The sequence below is a fragment of the Phlebotomus argentipes genome, unplaced genomic scaffold, assembly GCF_947086385.1.
Source record: "Phlebotomus argentipes unplaced genomic scaffold, Phlebotomus argentipes genome assembly contig_6, whole genome shotgun sequence".
NCBI lineage: Eukaryota > Metazoa > Arthropoda > Insecta > Diptera > Psychodidae > Phlebotomus > Phlebotomus argentipes.
The window spans coordinates 4,836,945-4,859,975 of NW_026776145.1; the positions used below are offsets into that span (position 1 = coordinate 4,836,945).

The 23,031-nt window shown below is 45.6% G+C and overlaps 4 protein-coding genes across 5 annotated transcripts; 1 reads left to right on the plus strand and 3 right to left on the minus strand.

Moving 5' to 3' along the window:
• Positions 1 to 8: 8 nt before the first annotated feature.
• LOC132260427 (zinc transporter ZIP3) lies at positions 9 to 2,012 on the minus strand. Its single transcript, XM_059758521.1, has 3 exons — positions 896 to 2,012; positions 235 to 604; positions 9 to 139 (listed from the first exon to the last, which is right to left on the minus strand). Exons 1-3 carry the CDS (start codon positions 1,571 to 1,573, stop codon positions 132 to 134), a joined length of 1,056 nt encoding a protein of 351 aa, XP_059614504.1. The 5' UTR covers positions 1,574 to 2,012; the 3' UTR covers positions 9 to 131.
• A 5-nt stretch (positions 2,013 to 2,017) lies between these two features.
• Positions 2,018 to 2,707, plus strand: LOC132260432 (uncharacterized). Its single transcript, XM_059758535.1, has one exon. It carries the CDS (start codon positions 2,225 to 2,227, stop codon positions 2,705 to 2,707), a length of 483 nt encoding a protein of 160 aa, XP_059614518.1. The 5' UTR covers positions 2,018 to 2,224.
• Positions 2,708 to 2,749: 42 nt separating this feature from the next.
• Positions 2,750 to 4,132, minus strand: LOC132260416 (uncharacterized). 2 transcript variants are annotated; one of them, XM_059758500.1, is made up of 2 exons: positions 3,355 to 4,132; positions 2,750 to 3,297 (listed from the first exon to the last, which is right to left on the minus strand). In XM_059758500.1, the coding sequence occupies exons 1-2, from the start codon at positions 3,866 to 3,868 to the stop codon at positions 2,750 to 2,752; spliced, it is 1,062 nt and encodes a 353-aa protein (XP_059614483.1). In that variant the 5' UTR covers positions 3,869 to 4,132. The 2 variants fall into 2 exon arrangements, with proteins under 2 accessions (XP_059614483.1, XP_059614492.1); XM_059758509.1 differs by having other exon boundaries at positions 2,750 to 3,294; positions 3,355 to 4,123.
• A 14-nt stretch (positions 4,133 to 4,146) lies between these two features.
• On the minus strand, positions 4,147 to 7,189 carry LOC132260390 (biorientation of chromosomes in cell division protein 1-like 1). Its single transcript, XM_059758463.1, has 3 exons — positions 6,847 to 7,189; positions 4,473 to 6,784; positions 4,147 to 4,389 (listed from the first exon to the last, which is right to left on the minus strand). The coding sequence occupies exons 1-3, from the start codon at positions 7,083 to 7,085 to the stop codon at positions 4,220 to 4,222; spliced, it is 2,721 nt and encodes a 906-aa protein (XP_059614446.1). The 5' UTR covers positions 7,086 to 7,189; the 3' UTR covers positions 4,147 to 4,219.
• Between the last annotated feature and the right edge of the window lie 15,842 nt (positions 7,190 to 23,031).

Sequence of the window (23,031 nt, forward strand, 5' to 3'; positions counted from 1 at the left end):
TCACAGTGTCTACTGAAATTTATGATATCTCATAGTGAATTTATTTGCGCTTTAAAAACAGATCATGCTTTTTTCCTTTGGCCATGTCATAAAACACACAAAAAAAACACATAACAGTGACAAAAAGCTCCTCATTCAGCTGCAATGGATGAAAAGAGGAAAATATGTGTTTTAAAATAAAATAGCATTGAGATTCTTAACTGTAGTCGGAGATTTTCAGCGGTTCCAACTCACTTATGAACATGTTCATGGCTGTTAAGATCACGAAGCCGACGAGCACGGCTAGGAACTGCGCCAGGCCTGCAGCCCTGCGTCTCTGGTGCCAGCGCGCCTTCTCTCTGGGCAGCACTTCGCACACAGTCACGTACAGCAGCGTTCCGGCGGCCAGACCCTGCAGAATCGGCACGCTCGTCACTGTCCAGGACGACTGCAGGTCCACCAGGCCCATTCCGATCCCGATGCCCGCCACGGACCCGAAGGCGAAGATGAGGATGGCGAAGAAGTGCGAGCGCACGGTCGATCGGAGGTTGGCGTTCAGCTCGACGCCCAGGCAGAAGCCCACGACGTACTTGTGCGCGGCCACAGCGCCGACCAGCAGGATCACCTGCAAGATTGAATGGGGAGAGACTGTAGAGGCGGCTCTCAGATGAATCTCTGAGTCAATAGCATCGTCTTATCTAATTCGTACTACATTGAGAAATACGCTGGGAAGGCAAACAAATAAGCGTATCACAGAAATGACGATGGAATGAGAACTCTTTCCCAAAACACAGGCTTGAGTGATTGAAAGATCATCGAATTGCGGGGCTTTTTAACTGAGAATATGGGTGAAATGGGGAAGAACATGCAGCTGCTCAACCCCGGAGTCTTTACATTTCTCAGTGGAATCACTCACCTTTGAAGCTGAGTCCTGGATCCCAATGGCGAGTCCCTCGAGGAGCGAGTGTAGCGTGAGAGCGCAGAGGAGCCCCAAGTGTCCCGTGAGCGTCTCCTCGCATGGCTCCGCGTGACTCACGTGGCAGATCCTCGAGTTGGCCACTTCGTCTCGATGCGCGCACTCGCGCGCGCCCCCGGAATCGTGCCCGGTCGACGTCGAGGGCCTGTGCAGGAGGCTCTGCGTCTCGGATGACGTGGAGGGAGCTGCGCCGAAAGCGGACGACTCCACAGGCGCCGTGGCCTGGTAGTTAGGAACGGAGCTTCTCTGGGAACCGCTGCTCTCCACGTCGACTGGATGGTGCGTGTGCTGAATCGCTTCGCCGCAGAAGAAGTGCACGAGCTCATCCACAACGTAGACTATGAAGAATCCGGCGCAGAGGATGATCTCTGCGTACTGTGGCAACTTCTCGCGCACTTCTGGTAGCATGTGCACCAGGGATGTGGCCAGGAGGATGCCGGCGCCGAAGCAGAGCAGCACAGAGATGAGCAGGGGATAATTTCGTTGCTGGCGACGCGACAGCCAAGCAGGTACCATGCCGATGAAGAAGCTGCCCGCGCCCAGGACGAACATGGCCAGGATCTTCGTGTGATCCTGGCTCATGGCGATATTGGTAGGCTTCACAACCACGACATCCATGGTCACTCGAGGCACTTTTGGTGAGTAATGCTGGAGAAATGCACTGTCAGCGAATGCTTCGGAAAATTGACTCCTCACCACGACATTGCCGAGTTGCTTTTGAAGCGGACTGAAAATTCGGTGTTCTCCGCAGACCCTGAATGTCTGGCTTATCAATTTTCAGTGGCGAGATAAGGCAGATATTTTGCCAGAAGCAAACAAAGAAATCACTCTGAATCCATTGAATAAACACCCCAACTTTACTACAAGATTCTGGCAGGATTTAACACTCAGCACGACGAACACTAATCGTCTTCTCACGCTGAATATCACAAGGCACACAGTGACAGAGATTATGAGCTCTAAAACTGAGGGGAAAGTAACGTTTCAGCCCCTCAAACTCAACTACACAGCCTCCATGAAAATGTTGAAATTGTAAACAAAGAGACCACGTGAGCACCAATTGCGCATCTCTTCTGGGATTCCAATGGATTGGCGGAGGACAATTCTGCAGACGACAATCCATTCGCAAACTAAACAATTATCATGCATATCTCTCATTCGCATTGATTACAATTGATGAATATTGTCTTGTAGAAAAAAGAACTCAAGAGAATCATAAAAATATATAGCTCAGCTAATTGCAGAAGACGAATCATCGGAATTCTACGGATGAATCCTCATTCAAACCATCTTCGCACTATTTTTTCATTCACCCCTCAAATCACAGATGGCGCATATTTGAGATTTTGTTTGAAAATTTTCAACGCGTGGAAAATGCTGGGTCTTTTGCGTTCATCATCCGTCAGGAAAATCGGAAGTACCTCAAGGAGTTGGATTGATATGGCAGGAAGGAAGCTTGACGCCCCTGAAGACTTGAAATCAGCGGCCATGGAGAAGATCACTGAATCCGTGGTAGATATGGCCGTGCACGCTCCAATGCCAAATCCTCCGAAAGGACCAGATCGACAGAATTACGAAATGAAGGAGGCCTTCAGGAAGTTCAAGGAGAAGCAGAAGAAATTCCAGAAGAACGACGGCTTGCCGGTGTTCCTGAAAGCTGGCCTGCGCGATCGCATCCTCTTTGGGCTGACCGTAGGACTCGCCATGTTGGGTCTGGGATTGCAAGTGAAATTCTACACAAGCCTTAAATAAATAAATTATGTAATTGTCTGTTTGTAGAAACTGAATAAATGCTTAATTGAGAAAGATTTGTCGGGAGATCCGCGATATTTCATTTTCCAGACTCCGGTCGATGTGCTCGCAGAGGTAATTCTGGCGAGAGGAGCAATCCTGGCCGAAGTACGTGTAATTGTGCGAATTGGGAGCGAATGTGAGACTCAGACATCTCCCGGATCCCTTGATGTTCAGCAACTTCTCCTGTGATGCTGTAGGAGCGGGTTTTTGCGCTGGTTTGGGGCCCTTCTTGATGCTCTGCACACTGGAAGTGCTGTTGACCACGTCCGCGAGATTTGTGTCCGGATTTATGGGTTTTGCCGAGTGAGACCAGATCCACAGAAGACCCGGGTTGAGTCCTCCGACCCAGAAGTTCTTCTCTTTGAACGTTTGATGGTTCAGGAGGAACTGAGCAACGTCTTTATACTCTCCGACCGTTTCAAACTCCGCCAAATGAGCGCCCATGGATTTGCAGAAGCTGCTGGCGGCTTTCCAGTTGATCTCCCTGTTGATTCCGAAGTGATAGCAATTCCCTCCGGCCCTCGTGAAGTTTTCAGGACAAGGATCTGCTGTGAGAAAGAAAGGGGATTAATACTGCAGGAAGGAAAATCTCCTAATTGTCTGACCTTCTCTCTGATTGTTGCCCTGCATCATGTAATAGAGGAGCTGCTCGGTTCTCCTCAGGCGTTTCTCCATGTAATCCACTCGATAGACCAGCTTCTCAATGGCTCCCAGGAGATAGAGATCCGTCTCGGACACTTCCCGCTGAGCTGTTCCCTCCTTCACAGGCGCATTGAAGTCCAGGATTTTCCCTGGATGGCGTCTGTGCGGCTCCAGTTCGATATCCTCTCCAGTGCGACGGGTTACGAAGAATCCCGACGCTGGGATGTACCTTCTGGTCACTTGGAGGACTTTTCCAATTCTGTGAGAATCCTCTTGATCGTCGCTCACCGTCCAGTCGGTGAGAAGAGTTGACCACAGGCCATCCTGTTCGTCCACAGCGTCTGTCCAGGATGTCACGGAGTCGTGGCGACGATCAGGACGCTTGGTGGAATTCTGCAGGTAAATCCCATTGGCCGCACAAATCCAGGTCAGCAAGAAGAGTATCCGCCAAAGTGTCACACAACGATCCACTTTCATATTCGCACTTTTTGCAAAATCAACCTTCCTGGATGCTGAAGACTCACTCTGAGATTCTCCTGTGGCGATATTACACAAATCCTCCGCACGCACTTTTTGCTAGAGAACCTCGCAGTCAATGACTTAGACCTGCACACGCGAAATCCGCAATTGAGACTGAATCAGACGAGACGGAAAAACCACTTTCTTCTTTCACCGACTCGCACGCACACAAGCTTAGCCAGCAAATTACCATTCTTTTCGCACGGCAATTTTGTGAATGAAGCGCACTCGTGGACTTCAATGTGTGTACAAATAAAATGACGCGCGCTTTATTTGGCGATCGTCATACAAAATAAGTGGAAAGCAAAGCTAGACGCCATCGACGGCATCCAATCCTCGTCTGCGCGTCCTCTGGCCGTGGATCAAGGGCCGCGGCTTGTACAGATCGTCACTCGAGTAGCGTTGCTGCTGAGTGATCGTCGTCTTCACTTTGGGGCTCTTCTTGTCCTCAAGCACGTCCTCATTCCCATTAAGATCGCCTGCAGAGAAGAAAATTTCCACAAATTAACGGATCTCAAAATTATGCCGAACTTACAGGAAGAAAAGCAAGATAGAAACTCACCAAACTTATTCGGAGTCAATCTGAGTCGCTTATCCTCGGGAAGATCACTCTTGATGTCGTTCAGATCAGCTGGTCTCTTTGGTGGAGAAATGATTCCGTTCTTGGGAGACTTTTTCATCTTCGGCTCAGTTTTGGGCTTCTTATCATCAAGCATCTTTCCTCCTTTCTCCCACCACCACTTCTCACAGACACTCTGCAGATGCTTGGACAGCGGATCCGGGAAGTAGAGAAGCTCCTCCTCTGGTTCGCTGTCGCCAATCCCATCGTCAATGTTAGATGTCACCTCTTCCGCTTTCACTGTAGGCAATTTCGGTGCTTCCACTTTGATTGGACTGGAGATTATCGGTCCGGCAATGGACTTCATGCACACAAACTCCAGTTCAATGCCTTGTGACAGATCAGTCACTGTTGGATCGTTCTCAGCTTGAGAGTTGATGTAGTTCTTAGCCAAGACCATGGCTTTCTCCATGTTCTTCTTGCTCTCCAGATCAATCTTCTTGCGCATCTTCATCAGTCGCTTTGCCTCCTTGAAGTTCGACGCGATCTTGGGCTTCTTCTTGGCCAGAGACTTCTTCGCCAGCTCCTCAATCTTCGCCAGCGTGGGATCGTTCGACGCCCGATTGACAATCATCTGGAGATTGATCTCACTATTGGCCGTGAGGATTTGGTCCACGATTATAGGTTTGGTCTGCATCACGACTTTCTCGCCTGAGTCCCCCGAGCTGGCCAGCTGGTCACTCGGCGGAGCGGCGGCTTCTTGCTTTGTCTGCGTATCGGAGTTCTGCGGCGAGTTGGAGACTGATGAGTTTGTCGACTCTCCTCCAGTTCCTGAAGCGGGCTGACTTGATGCGCTCGATGGTTTTGGTCCACTGTTGCCATCATTGGAATCCCTGTCCGTCGATCGGCGCTTCTCTGATTGCTTCTCCCTCTGACTCGAGTGGTCATCCTTCTTCTTCGACGAACTCTCCTCTTTGGGCTTCTTCTTCTGGCTCGACGACCTGTGCTTGTCGTGATGTCGCCGGTGATCCCGACGGTGACTGTCTTTGGAGTGGGAAGAGTGACTCTTCTTCCTGTCATCGCGATGAGAAGAACTCGAGGAACTCTTGTGTGACGATTGCTTGTCGGATGTTGTCTTTGTCACTGTCAAATCTGCATTATCCATCGTGTCCGTCTCGACGATTTGAAGAACAGGACTGGCATCACTGTCCAGAGCCGTTGAGGAATCGTCTTCCTGGGGCTTCGCGTTTTTCTCCCGAGAAGATGAAGAGCGACTCTTCTCTCGAGCCTTGTCCTTGTGTTGCGATGATCTTGAGCTCTTCTTGGGCTTCTTCTTCTCCGAACTGTGGTGCTTTTCCTTGGCCTCCTGAGAGGAAGACACTTCGGCATCTATCTTCTTCTCGGGCCTGCTTTCCGGGGGCGCCGGGAGTTGGGGCTTAACTTCCGGAGGCGGCGAAGGAGGCAATGGTGGTGGATCTTCAGGCTCTGGCGGTTGGACGAAAATCCTGGCTTGCTGGAATTTTATTTCATCCTTCTTGATGTCAAATGTCGTCAGTTTCTCAACAGGAGACTGAGAATTATCATGATTCTCACTGAATTCAGGCATTTGCGCTTCCTCAGAAAGGTCAATCTTCAGGCTGCCGTCCTTGGAGTCGCTCTCATTCGTGACAATGGACAGGCGACTGTTGCTGGACACTTGAGAAAGCTGCGAATCCTGATTACCCACATCCATGGCCTCCACGACCTCTGAGACTGTTCGTTCAGGTACTTCTGATTTCTCCACCATCTGATCAATGCGCGGAGGCTGCATAACTTCCTCGGGTTCCTCGGCTTCTGTCTTCACTTCGTCTACTTCCATCGCCTCTGAATCGACTGAATCCTGGGATGTTAAGCCACTGATTCCTGACACATTCGTGTCCTGACTATCCTCTTTCTCCTCCTTCTTGAGCGGACTCGACGGGTGTCCTTCCAGAGGCTCGAAAGGCGGCGACTCTTCATCGTCAATTCTGTCATTGGATTCATTCAATTCCGGCACGATTTCTTCCTCAGTTATCTCCTCCTTCACGTCATCAGCGGCCAACAGGCTGGACTTGTCAGACTTGCTGGAGTCCGGACTTACTGCCTCCAGCAAATCCGTGGGCATCAAGTCAACCTTCAGCTCTCCGTTCTCCATGTTGTTCGGCTTCGGCTGCGGCTTCTCTATGCCCAAGTACTTGTACACCACGTCCTCAATCTGCGGCAGGAAGACTGTGGATATCTTCGGGTTAACCACCTGGTCCACGATCCTGTCCACGCCGGTCTCCAGGAAGCTCAACCTTGAAAACGAAGAGTTTGAAGGTCACGTGAATTTCACAACCGCGCACGCAAAGATACTCACCCGATGATGTTCTTCCGCAGCTTCTCTCGTAGCTGAATGCGATTGGCGTCTGGGCGCCACTCCTGCTGCTCCAGGAACGTCGTGACCGACGTGTCCACGCGCTGTCGGAGGTTCTGGTACGCTGGCTTGGTGTCCACATCAGCTTGACACTCCTTGCGGAACTGATCAAAGAGTCCCTGCGATTTCACCTCGCGCACTATCGTGTCCACGAGTTCAGTGTGCACTTGCTCGTCCTCCATCCTTGAAGTGAATGGTTTTCACAGGAAGAGCGGTTTTCACGAGGATTTTCAGTTGTTTTTCCCCATCAGCTGTCAAGAGCAACCGTCCCGGTTGCATGCGCGCTTTCACTACTCTACTGCTTATGCGTAAGCACAGAATTTCTCGGGTGCAAACAGGGGTGAGAAAATTTATACAAATAGGTTACTAACCGGATTTTCCTTACTGTTAGAGGAGTGAAAATGTTCTTCCCCTAAATCTACTACTCGCTGTTTATTTGCATAATAGGCATAATATCAGCACAGAATTGCTTTCAAGAATGGGCACAGTCTGTCGGGTAAATGACTCGCAGCGCGACATGCGATGAATAGAGGAAGTTCTGACATTTGAAAGCCTTTAAATGTCAACGATTTATTTAAAGGGCTCAGATGAATGTGAAAGAATAGCACAATTTTGATATAAAAAGCACTGAAGGTTAAAAGTTTGACTCGCTCTGAATGACAATAATGCCAATCAAAACACTACAAATCAAGCTGCAAATAATTTTCCGTTCTGAAAAAGGGGGAAAGGTAGAAATTGAAAGCGTATCTTCGCGGGGTCTTTATGGAAAATGTTCCCAAGCTTAGAACTTCGTGGCGGGTCTCTGTGGCCATAGTGTTGAAGCGTACACATTTTAATAAATCTTCTTGGCCATTCGGGCACTGAGAGCGAGTGTTTTGAGGGAAAAATGACAAAAGCGCAAGTGAAAAAGAGTGAAGATGGGCAATAATGGGCGGAAGATGCAAGAAACGGCAGCCAACAAGCAGCCGATGGCCTATAATCCGTTTCTCTCTGGCCCTTGTCTGCGATGTGGGACCCATTGTTGCGCCGGGGATCGGGATGAGAGTGTGTGCGCGAGGTTTATTTGCGGTAGGACATTCATATGCGTGTAACATTACGATTATTAATGTGTTGAAGATGAAAAGCCACATAATGCGCCGGCCAAATGATAATTAATCAAAATTATTTGTCGCTTTGCCGGGAAAGATCTCGCGCGACTCTGTTGTGACACACAATGAAGGCGAATCACCATCAATTTTGCTCACTGTGTTGAATACACATAACAATAATGCATAACATTGAAAATTGTACAATTCCCCAAGTAGCTCCTCGTGCTGTATTGAGCCTGTCACGATGGGGGATTTCAGTGGGGCTTACTTGCCCGGGTCGAAGCTCTGGCTCTGCAGCGAATCGGTGGTCTTGAGAACCTGGAAATGCGCGCTGAGGTTTCGTTTGGCTGAACTTCCATTGGGACAGCGATATGACGATGTTTCTGGCTGCTTTGCATGCAGAATCCAGTGATACACACTTAGCGGAGTCGCGGCGTGACCTTGAGTACAATACACTAAAGTTCATTAGGTATGTTGTGTTGTGCTGGAAGACAGAGATTGAAAGGGCAAGACGCTCATAGCAATATGAAATGTGCGCGCGGCTCCGATTGATGCGGACAAAAGTCCACCAAGTGCGAGAGACAGAGATTGACTTGTCGTCTGTGCATGATGAATTGACAAAAATCTCCATCTTCGTCTTATTCCATCTCAATCACAACACAATTTCTTCCCCCGCGCCGCCTCGCCGCCCCTCGCGTGGGGCAATTTTCATTTGGCAACGAGCGCTGGATGAGGACAAAAAAGTGTATTAAAGAGATTCATATTCAATAATATCTTTTGTTCAAATCTAACTGGTGATTGTCACTTGTGTGTATGTATGCATGGTAAAGCGTACAATGTAAATTAGGAATTACCCAAAAGATGCTATTATTGGGATGAGATGGAAAAAATCATTTTCATCTTCCACATTCTCAGTTGTTCATCATCGGTCGCGGCCTTTCATTATCCCCACTTGCGCGATATCTGATTGACGATTGACAGAGAATTCGATTATTTGGCACATTCGAGCCGGGGTGACTGAAAGAATCACACAAGAATATAATGACGGTGATTCTCATCTCCGGGAAGACAAGTCTTTGGCTCTTTACAATTCTCCTTAAAGGTTGCTGAAGTGCTTTAACCCTCGTCGGCCTCAAGGAAAAAGCCACCGCAATTCTGCTCTGTATTCCGAGCCTTATTCAAGCATGATTTTCCATATGCATTTCCGTGTTTGGCGAATTTAATGATACGAGCTATAAAATGTTCAGGAAAGCAAGGTGATAGAGGGAGCTTAAAAAAGCAATAAAGACAACGCAAAAATATGATGCGAAATGGTTCGTGACGGTTTTGAATGAAGGTACTGAATAGGGTTAATTTTATAATCATCTAAGATCTTTCTTTTTGGCGTCAGTTGTTTCTGGTAAGTCTTGCATTTAGAAAGTAACGCAAAATTGTGAACTTGCCTATTGAAATGGGGCTGTGAATGCGAATTGGGGCGAAATAAAAAAGACGCCGGCGAAGAATCGGCCGAAATTGTCCATTTGGCGCGAGATAAGAGTGAACAATGGCAGGGAATAAAGTGGTTTGGGTGGAGAGAAGAAGAGATCTCCTGAGATGATGATGAGACGTCCACGAGCGATTGCAGTCTGGCAAAATGCACAGACAGACAATATATAGAAAAATTTGTACGTTTGATATAAATGGCGACTCCGCCTTTCCGTTTAACTGATTACGTGATTTCGTCGTTCCCACCGCCACTTTTTAATACACATTTAATGACTATGTGCACCTCATAACTATGACATTGAAATATTTATGTCTCTCTTCTTTTTTCTCCTCTCCTATTATTTCTCCATCTCATTCTGTTCCTCTCCTTTTCACTTTATGCAATTTTACCATCTTGCGGTTTCGCACGTCAACTTCTTGTCTGGTGCGGGCCAAGTTTGGCCGCGGATGAAGAGGCGGAGGAGGAGAAGAAAAGAGGAGCCCAGTGGAAATGAGGAAACTTACAAATTGACGAATTGAAATTTTCTTCAAGTCCCCAATGGTGATTTATTGCATCCATCTTCTTTCCAGCACACCTCCATTTTTCCATTTCCCTTGTCAATGTCCGGAAAATTCACGCCATAAATTTCAATTTTGTCGATTCTCCTGGCAACAATTGAGCTTCGGCAATGTATAAAATACAAAGTTCGGTATCAATGGGAGAGGAAAGTTCTTTTGCGTGAGAAAGAAAATTGAATTAAGAGGTTGAAGATAAGATGGGCCGGCAAAAAGGATGGTGATTCTGCAGATTTGCTGTTCTGGGGCTTTTCCCGCGCCGAGTGATTTTACCTGGGAAATCAAAGTGTCGAAGGAGATTGGAGGCATCCAAAGTGGCGTGAATTTATGGTGTGCACTATTCGTCTCTTGCTGAACTCCTTCTTGATCACCATCTGTTTCACCCCAGAAAAAAACCTCCTGAATGAAAGCCATTTTTACCCAGAAGGGTTCGTGTTTGTAATTTGAATGAATAATGCACGTTCTTCTCGGATGTCTCGTGACAATAGATGAAACGCACTTGGTAGCAAAAAGTCTGCAAATTAATCAATCGATTTGTCTGCCAGGCTGAATGAGAACTTCTTGAATGATGGCACGGCATTCCAAATCCTCCTGGTCGATCACGAAAGTATGATTGTGTGACTTTTGCTGCCGAAACCGTTCCACTTTCCATTTTTTTCAGCGGCGAGTCGAAAATTTGAGGCCTTTCCAAGCCATGCTCTCTGGTAGTCATGATCACATTTGATGATGAAGACCATAATGACGGAATATTTGTCTAACATGCCGTATATCTCACCATCAGGGAGCTTTTTTGTCGCGCGCGCGCGAAAATTGCATGATTGGCGATCGAGAAATTGGGGTTGATCGATTCACCGAGTGCGGATCAAACATCACGAAATATGGCTCATTGAAGTCGCCCTTTTCTACGTTGGCCTCACACAGAAGATTGTGCGGAGATGGAGGAAAAAAGCACGACAAGTCCAAAAATAATTAATGACACGAATGCTGGATGAACAACGCGAACAAGATCGCTCAGTGTGTGATCATTCTTGGCCATTGGTTGTCTCTAGTCGCTCATGAGAGGAAAAAATGCCATTTTACAAGAATGGGTTCAACAATCACTTCTTGAAAGTTATAAATTCCCCATGAGTGGCTGCTGTTCTTGCCATCTTTTGCCGGCCGCGATCACACCATTCGTCTGCCGGAGAGGCTTTTTTCTTCCCACCAAAATGTGCCGATAAATGATGATATTGATGCGATGATGAGGAAAAGAATATAGCCTTCCATCGCGCGCCGACATTGACACAAAATGGACACGCTGTTCATCATCCCGGGCCAGACTTCTCACAGTTTGTAATTTCCTCGGCTCATTCTCATTCTAATTCATCTTCTGTCCCATGTGAATCTCATTCTGGCCACGATTAATATTCACAAATACACATTTTGAGCATCGCGCGAATGCCGGTGAAAGACGCGGCCATTGATGGCTCTGGGAGAGAAACTCACCGTATCGATCACCGATCGTGCGTCCTGCCGTGCCTCGCGTATTGATTCCTAAATTGCGCCTAGCTGGAGATCTACAAACAAATTTGATGATATACGACAGAGGTGGCCTTCTCATGCCTCTTTCATTCATGCAGTCTTGGAAGCTGGGATTTCACAGAGCCGATGAGTTCTAAAACCGATCAGAAAAATCAAGCGCGTCACGAATATGATGTCTAGTTTGATTTTAGTACTATACAAATTGGCAATTGATATCAAGATTTGTCCGACTAACCCTGCATAATAATGGAGACTGTAATATGGGTAATAAGTTATCCTTGAAAGCCATGAATGATCAAGCAAGGCGGTTGTCATGTAGTAACATTTGTGCTGATTGCTATCTTATAAAATATCCTTGCTCCGATTCAGGCGATAAGTCTAATTTATGCGTAAGCAGTGGATAAGCTTAGCTGAATTCCAGAGCTTATCTCGCGGCAGAAGCAACCCATTAGCGAAACGCAATTCCTTGAGCTTCTGTGACCTCGGCGAGTTCCCCAAAAGCTCTCTTTCTCTCTCTCTGAAGGAGGCTCGAGTGCAGGTCCGCAGTGGAAGGAGTGAGTGTGAATTTGGAGTGTGTTGCAACATAGAACGAATGTAGGACAGAGAGGCGGCAGCGATTCCTTAATTTATGGCTTGCGATTTATTTGACTCTCTCCTGTGATGACTATCTCGGGGGCCTGGCAGGGGTGGTGGAGGCGAAATGGGAGGCTTCGCCGGCGATATATGATTGCGTGCGCTGTTGCAATGACACAGAGAGGAATGTGGACGCTTCTTTCTCCCCATGTCCACCTCCTTGGATCCTCTCGCTGCCCAAGCGCATTTCTGGCCAGGAGTGTGTGCGCCGAGGTGGTTGGGGCCCGGGTCCTCCTGTGCCGAGGGGGAGACTCGGAGTCCGTCGAATGTGCGATGGGGCGGTTTCCACTTCATTTTATTTCGCGCAGATAAGACAAAATTAACGTTTTGTGTGTCTGTGGCTGCGTTGTGTGACTGTTGGATACCGCACTCAAGTCGGTGTGATCCTCTGATGTGATTGCATGCCCTCGAGGATATTTATATCGGTTCTCGTCCAACTGGGACGCACGCGGGGGAAGTCGGGCCACAGCCACCAACTTATCGCGTCTCTGTTCGGCATTTGTGCAAAAAGACAAGGTGGAGAGGGCTTTTTTGGTGGACATGGCAGATTAATTGGGAGGGCGGAACACAATGAATCCTGCTGCACTTCTCATCTATTTCTCATTCATAAAGTTTCCTTCTTGATTGCTCTTCTCTTTTGGGTCTTCGCCCCAAAAAATCCCACTGTTTCACCGCTAATGGACTGAGAGTTAAGACAACCACTTTAAGTGTCTCTAAGCATTAATTTTTGGGCAGCAAAGGAATGTCAGACAATCTCATTCTAGGCCCTTTCGCCGCTAGTGCGCTTTGGGACAGAATCTGGGGAATAGAAGATGAACAAAGAGACACTCTTGGTTAATTTTCGCCATGTTCTTCGTGTCCTTCTCCCGGCCATTCCATTATGGGTCATATTTGGTGGCAAAGATGCCCTACAACAGACGGCACAAATATATTTACAGCATTCATATGCGTGTCTGCTTCAGTCTATGGGTGGATCCATGAATTTTGGGGCTAGTTTTAATTAAATAAATTGATGGTTTTCGTGAAGATATGTGATTAATATTGATTTCCCGTACCCAAACCACCTCAGACGGGGACTTTCGTGCTTAATTGCTCCAGCAACTGTCTTTGAGATTGTTTCAAAATTATCACCTTTGTCTCTCCCTTTTGTATTGGATTTTGCCACCTCGAGTATGACCAAGAATTTCAACATATTCAAATATGTATATGATTCCAAAGGGCATGCGATGAAGAAGCAGAGGAAAATGGTTAAAGAACGATTCCCATAAGATGTCATAAAGCGAGTGATTTACGGGCGCTGTGAGTTGTCCAATGTTTCGCATGCAGTGGAGACGCCGTGTGTGAAATTATGTTGTATGTTGATTCGCGAATGGCCTCTGAATTGACAATATTGCAAATTAAAAATTGCATCTTCAGTATTCCCTTTGCCAACTCTGTCGGGTCTTTTTCTCTGCTCATTCCCAGCCGCGCATATGCAAAAGAATATGGGAGAAAGAAGACAAAAACACTCACCCGACCAATAAGACTAAAGAACAAATATCAATTGAAAATGTTGACAGGCAGCAAAATTGAATTCAAATAACTCATTTGAGCGCATAGCTTTTATCTCTGTTGGTACTATATAACATTCTTTTTGCCCGCTGCAATGTGGTGTCCATATATTGCGCGCTGCCCCCATCAGGAAGTGCGAGGGGAGGGCGAGGAGCCTAATGGGAGGGAAAAAGAAGATCGTCGCGTCGCCGGCTGGTCAATTTCTTGTGCATCTCCGCCAGTGTGTTTCGGTGTATGAAATCGACAATGTTTGATCCCAAAAAATCCACCCCGCGGCCCATTATAAATCACACCGCATTCACATACGGTCTCCATGTGTTTTCCCGCTCTTCACTCACGCCATCCTTTTCGCGCTCACCCGCCAGCCATTCTCGATCACAATAATGAAAATTGGAACGGAAATAAATTGAAGGTGTGCAAGCGAGGGAGAACGCCAGAGATTGAATTTGATCGTCTCGCGGGCTAAGATGAGACTCACAGGATCTGCTGATCCAGAAGTTGCTCAAATGTGTGAGAGGGAAGTGTTTTGGGGAGAACTAAATTCACAAAATGGTCCCAAGTGAGCATTATATGAAAGCTCGGTGTTTGTAAAATTTTTCCTTGAAACGCGAATAACTCCTGGAACAATCCATGCTGTATGAAAAACCAGTCTTTGCCGGGATCAGTGAGGAAATTTCATGACAAAAATTAATCAGTTGTCGTCTGTTGGTAGGAGGAATCACGATTCCTTGTAATTTGATCAGGAGGCCCGAGAGTGGCTCACGCAAAGAAAAGATTTTGCTTGTAGGGCTGATGAAGAAATTATGGGACATTTGCTCTCTTAAGTGGAAATGCACAAAAGACTTGTGAATAAGGTGAATTTTTTCCTCTCGTGTATTTCCTCGCGGCACAGCTCACTCCATCCTCCATCTCTTGTCTCCCTTCTTTGGCCAGAGAGCATGAATGCCGCACAACATCGGAGACATTTTGTAATGTCATCCATGGGTTTATTTGCCGTGGCGCACAATGATGATGATGGGTGATTCCATTAATGGAAGAGCAAAAATAATAAAAGAGAGGGACATGAGTGAAAGACGGTGGAGGAGAAAAAAGGCATGGTATTTTTATGAGTTGAGACCATTTTCATTATTATTGAGCCTCCTCATTTGTGGTGGTTCAAAGAGAGAACTTGATGTGACTGACAGGAATTTTCGTCTTAATACATTTTTTGAGATGTGCGATCATCATCAAAGTGGAAGATGGCACGGTTTCCTCCCTTCCTCGCCGTCTTGTCATCTTCGCCTTCTTTCACTGCCTGGCGACCCGTACTTTTGGAGCACTTCGGCGAGGAGGTGAGAGAAAAAAGGTGGTGTTGTTGTTAGTTGTGTAACAGTGTTGGCAACAAGAGCAAAACGCGAGAGAGAAGCACATTTATTTAAACGACCCACAAAGATGACGACTTAAGACAAAGTAAAATAACACAAGAGATAAGAATAAAAGGTAAAAATGGAGAAAAAGATTAATGAGAAACGCCCCACAAGCCAAAAATTAATAGAACTCAAGTCTTGATGAGCTTTTCGGGTAATTTTTGGGCGATCGCGTCGTCATACCCGCTGGCGAAGGGCAAAAAAGCTCGCGTTGACAAAAAAGTCTAAATATGACTTTGAAAATGTTGTCAGACGCGCAGTCTTTTTGCCCGCGCGGCCTTTTTTCTGGCCTCCGAAGCATCATCATGTGAATGTGGATGGTGTGTATCCTCCAGAAAGTGGGTTGTCGCTTTGAGAGAAAATCTATGACCCAATCGATTTTTGGACAGAGAGAACCACTCACCATCAGTTCGATATGATGACGATGGAAGAAGGCGGCCGAAATTCTTCCTTCATCCACTTTATTTGATGTTTCTCTTCCGAAAAAAAGAGAGAAGAATCGTGTGGCGGTGGAGAAGAAGATATTGTTGATATGGAAATTTATTCAGGGAAAGTTTTGTGATGGGCTCAAGATTAATCGATCTGCCACTTAAGTGGTTCTTCTATCCCGAGCAACTCTCAACACTCCTCCTTTTGTGCCTTTGCCATGTGCAGGCTGTTCACAAAACATTCTCACATACATTTTGGCACAGCTTGGAAATCGCTTCGTTCCACCCGCGAATCGCAAGCTGAGGGTGTGAGATTCATGGAAGTTTGGAGAAAGTTGGTGTGGAAGCTTTTCCGCGCTGTCCAAAAGCACTCCTGCTTCATTTGCATTCTCTGGGCAGAGAGACTTCAAGACCTGTATGAGCAAAATCTGAAACCTTCTGCAGTACTTTTACTCATTTCCATTCAATGTGATCTAGTTTGAGAACATCCTGTCCACTTTAGGCACTTTCGACACTGCCTCTCTTCACATCTTCTCCGCAATGATGAGAATCTATTCCGGAGATGTATCAATATTTTCCATAAGTGTGTGTATCGAAAATGATATGGAGATGTAAGGCAGTTTATGATGCGTCAGATGGGGAGAGACAATTTTGCAAGTCATCTGAGATCTTTCAAGAAAACACTCCAAATTTTGGACAAGGGGCGGCGGCAGGAGGAGCGTGTGTGTGTGGAATTGAAAACATCATCATTCTTTTCGATGATTCGAAAAGCATCAGGAAAATCTCTTTTGAAATTGTGAAAGAATTTCTGTTGCTGAATTTTCACCCTCCGGAAAAGAGATGCGAATAATTGAAAGGGAGTGTTTTTTCGCTATGAAACTCTCCTTTGTGTGATGCCATCGGATCTTGCCTCTTTCAGTTTATCAAGTGGACAGAAATCTCGTGAAACTGATGTGTTTCCCACCAGAATATATCTCAAAAGGTGTTCATTAGCACAGCAATTCGCCACGACACAATCCTCTGGTCATTTCATTTCTCATGTCTCTCTCTCGCTCTTCCGACCACTCTCTCCCTTCTGCAGTATCTATTCAGATAAATTGTGATATTTACAGCTCGCAATTCGCATTTCGCTCAAATTAATGCTATATTTTATTATTGTGGATCGTGTGTTCCAGGAAAGTTTTGAGGTGAAACGTCTCCACTTGCAAAAAAGTGCGAATAATCCGGTGTGTGAGTGAGAGAATGGTCTTAATTTCATCTCACATCTCCTGTAGATGCTGGGAAGTGAATAGTTTGGACGAAGGAGAGGCAAAGTTGGAAGGAACATATGCTTGACTGATTTGACGAATTACTATTCGGTTGCTGTTGCTGCTGTTTCTTTGGCGTATCATTAAAGAGGAGGCAAATATACTTAAAGAAGAATATCGTAATTTTCTGCTTTTGGCACAATAGCCACAAGTTTTACTTCATTTCTCTTCTTCCGTCCTCTCTCTTCGACTCAATCTTCTCATCGCGCACTTTTCCACCGAGCGACTTGCAGAGGAATTGAAGAGGATTGTGGAAATGTGCATTGACCATTTCATATCTACAAAAGCATCAACTCAGCCCCATCAATTCTCATGGGGGAACGTCATGAAAAATGAACGCATGCGTTGCCGGAGCTCCAATTGCCGATGTGTCACTCTGCTTGATGCGACATTTTTGGCCTCCCCAAGGGTGGGAATATTCAAATGTCACCCCAGAAGCGGCCCTGCGAGGGTGGATCGGATGACAGTAGCGCGCAATGCAAAATTGAATCCCTCGCGTGTCTCTAATCGTTTCCACTGCAGGGAAAATCACATGACAATTTATCCAAATGTAGGCGTGTCTCCGTCGCCGTTCTTTTCATTATCCTCTTTCACCTTGGCGTCATTGTCACAATACCTGGAGGGGTGTGAGTCTCTCTTCAGAGGGTTTGTCACACTCTCTCTCTCTCCATCCCTCGCTGCACAAGCATTAATGACTGGGAGCGACTGAGAAGCGAGTCCATGAAAAATACATATAACTTACTTTAAGGGAGGGATTTCGCCTCCAGAACGAAAAAGGTGAGCAAACGATAAATAATGAACTCGAAAGACATTTTCGTGTTGGTGAAAAAAGTCTTACACGCCCGCCGAGAGGGTTGCAGCTGATACATAAGATTGTGGGGGTGGCAACGAATTGGAGTTGTGAGGGTGGAATTAGTCAACGCACGCAATTTCTATGAGGTTTCATCCCACGAAGGTAGATTCTCGTGAAACGCACAAAAGCTAATGACGAAGAATTGAGCGGAAAAGGACTGTCTTGTCTTGAACGTATATTTGCATGCACAAGAACACGCTGAAGCCTCCTGGAAAACCTTTCTCTCTGCCAGGACAAAGACAATCCTAAAGCGCTCGGGACATTAGATAAGCATTTAAAGTGGAGCAGAAGAGAAATAGTAAGAGAGTTCGCTTGATATGCTTTTCCGGCTCTTCGTTTCGCTCTTTCCTTCTTCGTGCTTGGCTTGTTTTTTCTTGGATTGTTGGTGAAAAATGACGGCAGGGAGGTGGAAGTGGAAAAAAGTACTCCGAAGGGTGGGAATCCATTTTGTAACGTGTACTTATCCGTTTTGTACACAAACGGGGGTCAATTTTTCACGTTACGCCGGAGTTATAATTAGCCTATTTGGTGTGCGCGGGAGGGCGAACAGATTGACGGAATTACCTCAAGTCGAAGTAGAGATTTTGGTGTGGAGCGTCGAGAGAAAGGGGTGCAGTTCCATCGAAAGCTCTCGCCAGTTTAAAGTCAAAATTGCAGCTCAAATTCACGTGAGAGTTTCAAAAATGGCTCAAAAGGAAGTTATTAAGGCTGTTCGACATATGACGCTGAATTTGTATGCAAGATACTTCGGCTATTTATGGGGACCGTCGTGCAAACTTTCAACCCCTTCACTTTGTGTCTCACGATGAAGTTTTTCCTGCAATTTGATCGTCTTAGTGCTTTGGGTTGTCTGCCCGAAAGTAGAGATTGAGGGTGAAATTGAGAGAGTGAGGGTGAGTTTCTCGGTGAGGAAGTGATGGAAAATTGGCATTCTCGCAGGATGTGCATAAATGCTTGCAATAAGGAATGGCTCAAATACACGCAACAACACAAACATAGGCCAACAATGAAAAATCATCCCCTTTCTTCCATTGTATTGATTTCCAAACCCCTTTTTTCTCGCAAATTACCCCCACCCCGCCGAAGGGCAATGAAAGTGGCCCCAGAAGAAGGCGCAGAAGAGGGACAATAAAAGGGGTGAAAATGTGACAAAAGGAAAATTTAGTGGCACTGTTGAGTGTTTTATTGTCATTCTGTCTATTTTCTATTATTCACTTCGCAACGGCCATAAATTTTACACTAATTAATTGGATAATATGACTATGCTTGGCTAGGCTAGACTGCTCTAGTCCTTCAAGTCCTTCTAGTTCAGCTAGCGCTGCATAAATAAACTCCGAAATGATATTCAATAGACATTCAAATGACTCTGGGTCCTGCACTCAATCTTTCCGTCCCTTTGTGCCCGGCTCAACCTTTATCTGGAATTGTCTCAATGGCCAGGGCACTACCCTTATTTTTGTGTGATTGAAATTTGTCCATGTGAAATGTGCTGGAGTGGGGCAATTGATTGCGATGAAATGGGAGAGAAAGGTGCCGGAGTGACCCTTGACTTGTGCGCGGAATATGTTTTAGTAAAATTGCAAAATATGCTAATAAAGGGGTTGGAGGTGGCTTCCGCCATTTCAAGAACAGAGAATGTACAGCCGAAGGTAGCACAAAGTGGAGAACGGCCGGAGACTTTTATGCACTTAACATAACAAGTAACAACATTTGACTTTGAATAAATACGCTATTCAATGAATGGAATTTTCTCTCATGTGGGAATTGCGAAGGCTCTTAACCCCAAAACAAAAATGTCGGCGAGTCTTTCTCGTCTAGTTTTTCATTGGGGTGGAATTGAATAATAGGCGAGGTGGCCACATAAAGAGGGCCATTTGAAAATTAAAAAAGAAGCAGCGGAGATTTCATATTAATTAGCTGGGCCGAACGGGGCGCGTTGTGATGAGTTGTGCCATCAAATGGCACTTTTGAAAGAGATCCCGAGCTGTGCCAGGGAACGTGAGACATGCAGAGGGGGAATCATGTCTCATTCTTGTACGTTTGCATTTATTACATTGAAAGTTGCTCACATGGGAATTGATCTCTCATGTATTCTTCGTCTCCTCCAGCTTCTTCTTGATGAACACCCCGTTGAGCCACCGACATTGGCGCCTCATTGCGATCACGGCAGGATTGCGATGTAGTCAGCCTTGTCGCTAAGGTATAAATACTCTGAAAACAAAACCAATTTAAATGATATAAATTATCGGTGAAACCGCGACAAAATATTGGGTGCATCGTCGGAATTTAAGAGTCATAAATCATATTTCATCTTGTTTATTTTCCCCTTTGGTGGAATTTTAATTTTCGCCCGAGAGCCCAAGACATCCCGAAACACACTTTTCTGGGATGCTGGCATGAATTTTTGGGTCTCTCCACTGCACGGCCGTGCAGTGCATAATGTTGGGGAAGAAACATAATTTTTATGTGATTATTTCAGAAAATAAAAATATCTTCTAAGAATTTCTTTAGCGGGAGTCCCGAAAAATCATTCTTGCACACTTTGCTTTGGCGTCATCTTCTTGGGCCCGTGATAATCCCATCCACAATATGAGAGTTGTGAAATTATCAATAAAGATGAACATCTTCTTTTTGTCGTGTTCCATCCAATTAATGAGATGAAATTTTTGTAATATGAAAATTACCCTTGATTGTTGGAAGATGTTGCGGGTTCCATCCAATTAGTGCATCAATAAAATGCCAACATAATCGTTTATTGGGGGCTTTCTCATGTCGGCAGGTGAGAAACTTCATGATCTTGCGCTTTTTCTCCGGGCGCGCGGGTTAGTGAAAAAGGCGGCGGTCACAGAAGTGATCTTGTCCTGAGGAATCTGTTCAATATGCGCATGCAATGGTGGAGAAAAATGGCGGAAAATTTGTCTCGCCTCATCTGAACGCATTGATCATGTGCTCAAAATGGCCTGTGGAATTAATTAGCGATATTCTCCGCGCTCGCGGTCATCGTGTTTTTGTGGTGTGATCTGTCGCGATCACCATGAATTGCTAATCAAGACATACGACGTCTTCTCCTCTAAATTGATACAAGAAATGCGATCATCACCTGGATGAATACCTCACATTCAGTGTGTGTGCTGTAACAGCACTGCGGTGTGTGAAGCCATTTTCCACTGCCCAGAAATCGATCGATGATCACCCAGAATTATTGTGGTGAGAAAACACCAAAGAAGCATGCCTCAATATCTGTAAAAGTGATGAATTTACTTTCCACACTAATGACTGATTGATGTGAAAATAATAACATCACGTGGGGTTGTGGTTCATGCTCGCAATCCTCCTTCTCTTTCCCAACATATTTTTGGCGCTCTTTCCCATCCAGCGCGTTATCACATTCCTGGCCACTTGCGACCCCCAAGAGAAAAACGCCGCGCAGCCCCAACTTCTTGTGCATGTTGGACGCGATGTATCGCCACTAACAAGGGCTGGACACGCATTTCCGCAAATCATTTTTAACCCGGCACGTTAACCGATTTCTTTCACATTTTTTTCGGCTCTCATCGTGCCACAACATTTTGTCCACACGCTTTAATTGTGATGAATTGCCTGGGCAATTACGCGTCATCGAATATGAGGCTTTTCATGCACCCTTTTCATCGCATATCAGCGACTTCCGACTCAACCCCCTTTTCGCCCTAATCGCTATCATGTCAAAGATATCAGAGGGAAAAAGTGAAAATCTCAGTCTGTGCAACGTTGAGCTCTGATTGATTTCCAAACTATAGAGAAACTTGTCTAAAGTGGGATTAAATAGGGTGGCGAAATAATTTGATGTTTGCGCTGGTAACGTTACGCGTTTATCTGGCGGAATGTGTGACTATCTATAAAGGAAAAAAACAGCCATAATGTGAGTTTGACTACGTGAAATGAATGTATGGACTACAAGAAGATCGAATCATCTTCTATAGTCAAATTATTACTCCATCGAAGGGATTTTAGAGGGGTTGAAAAATTGAATATTTGACATTATGACATTGTGAAGAATTCCCTATTCATATCTTCAGCGATACGATGCGTGAGAAATGGTGTTCTGAGAATATCTTTTGTGTCTCCCTGAAATATCTCCATGGCATTCTTTCATCGTGTGATTGTTGTTTGTTCTGATATGAAGACATCTCGATGTGTCATCAATTTATGGATACCCACACGAGAAGGGAATGCGTGAATTTACAAAAGGACCCACCGAATTATACTTGATAGATGATTGAGGAATTTTTCTATCCCAGGAAAAAATCCACTTAGTGCGGGAAATACACTCACTCTTGTCCAAATAATTCATCAATCATGCGAAGAGGTAGATTTTGCTTTTTGCATTTCTTCATCGCGCACAAGGGCGATGTCTTAATTGGGAGAGGGCAGATTTGTGGAAAAAATGCTGATGAAGTAGCTGGTGATACAGGATCTATTACATCATTAACTAGCTGGCGTATTATTTTGATAATAAATATTAATGCTAATAAATAACCCGTTCGTTATGGCAATTTGCCATTTGGGCGCCGTCGTGCGTGGGGCCAATTTTTGACATGATACGCCACGATGAAATTGATGAAAATTCCACGGAGGAAAGAATAATATTAAGTGGATGTAATGAGGAGAGATTGCACGCTCCGATAAATCTAATCAGGGAATCAAACATTATCTGTCTTTCTCATACTCGAGCCTCGAGGGCGCAAAACGCGCCATTTCTGTGCCATTTCCTCGGGGAAAGAGCAGGAATTTTCATCGGTATTCATGGGACAACAACGAGGGAGATGGAATTTCGCCTCTTCACTCCGGGATATTAATATTGTATCTATTGATGGGCGAACAATAGCAATTTTCTGGGTGAAGGGCTTCTTAGTTGCCGCAGGAGTCAAAGGGTTGATTCTTTCTGGCTCCGCGTCGTTCCCTTCGTTCTTCGGGTTATGTCAATGAGCGGCACACAACGCGAAGGACGCGAAGAGGAAATATTGGTAATTTATTATTAGGACGAACTACAAGATTGGCCAGGAGGTATAAATAATCAATGAACATCTGTCTCATATTAATTAATTTATGATACAAGTGCAGAAGGGATTAAATTGTTAAAAAGGAGTGCAAGAGGTTGTTTTATTGTGCTCATATTTTGGATTGTGGGAGTCGAGCATGCGGTAGATCATAAATCATATAGCTTCTTGGCAGAAGTGATCTTTGAGGGTAGAGAAGCGAGTTGAGATGCCGCGATGAAGGTTTTCCGATCAAAGGTGTGTCACATCATTAGGATCATTA

Coding starts and splice junctions, on each gene's coding strand:
- LOC132260390 (XM_059758463.1), bottom strand. CDS start 7,085: ATGGAGGACGAGCAAGTGCACACTGAACTCGTGGACACGATAGTGCGC. Junction 6,785..6,846: donor CTGCGGAAGAACATCATCGG/GTGAGTATCTTT, acceptor TTCGTTTTCAAG/GTTGAGCTTCCTGGAGACCG. Junction 4,390..4,472: donor ATTGACTCCGAATAAGTTTG/GTGAGTTTCTAT, acceptor TCTTCTCTGCAG/GCGATCTTAATGGGAATGAG.
- LOC132260427 (XM_059758521.1), bottom strand. CDS start 1,573: ATGGATGTCGTGGTTGTGAAGCCTACCAATATCGCCATGAGCCAGGAT. Junction 605..895: donor TCCAGGACTCAGCTTCAAAG/GTGAGTGATTCC, acceptor TCAATCTTGCAG/GTGATCCTGCTGGTCGGCGC.
- LOC132260416 (XM_059758500.1), bottom strand. CDS start 3,868: ATGAAAGTGGATCGTTGTGTGACACTTTGGCGGATACTCTTCTTGCTG. Junction 3,298..3,354: donor GGGCAACAATCAGAGAGAAG/GTCAGACAATTA, acceptor TCTTTCTCACAG/CAGATCCTTGTCCTGAAAAC.
- LOC132260432 (XM_059758535.1), top strand. CDS start 2,225: ATGAATCCTCATTCAAACCATCTTCGCACTATTTTTTCATTCACCCCT.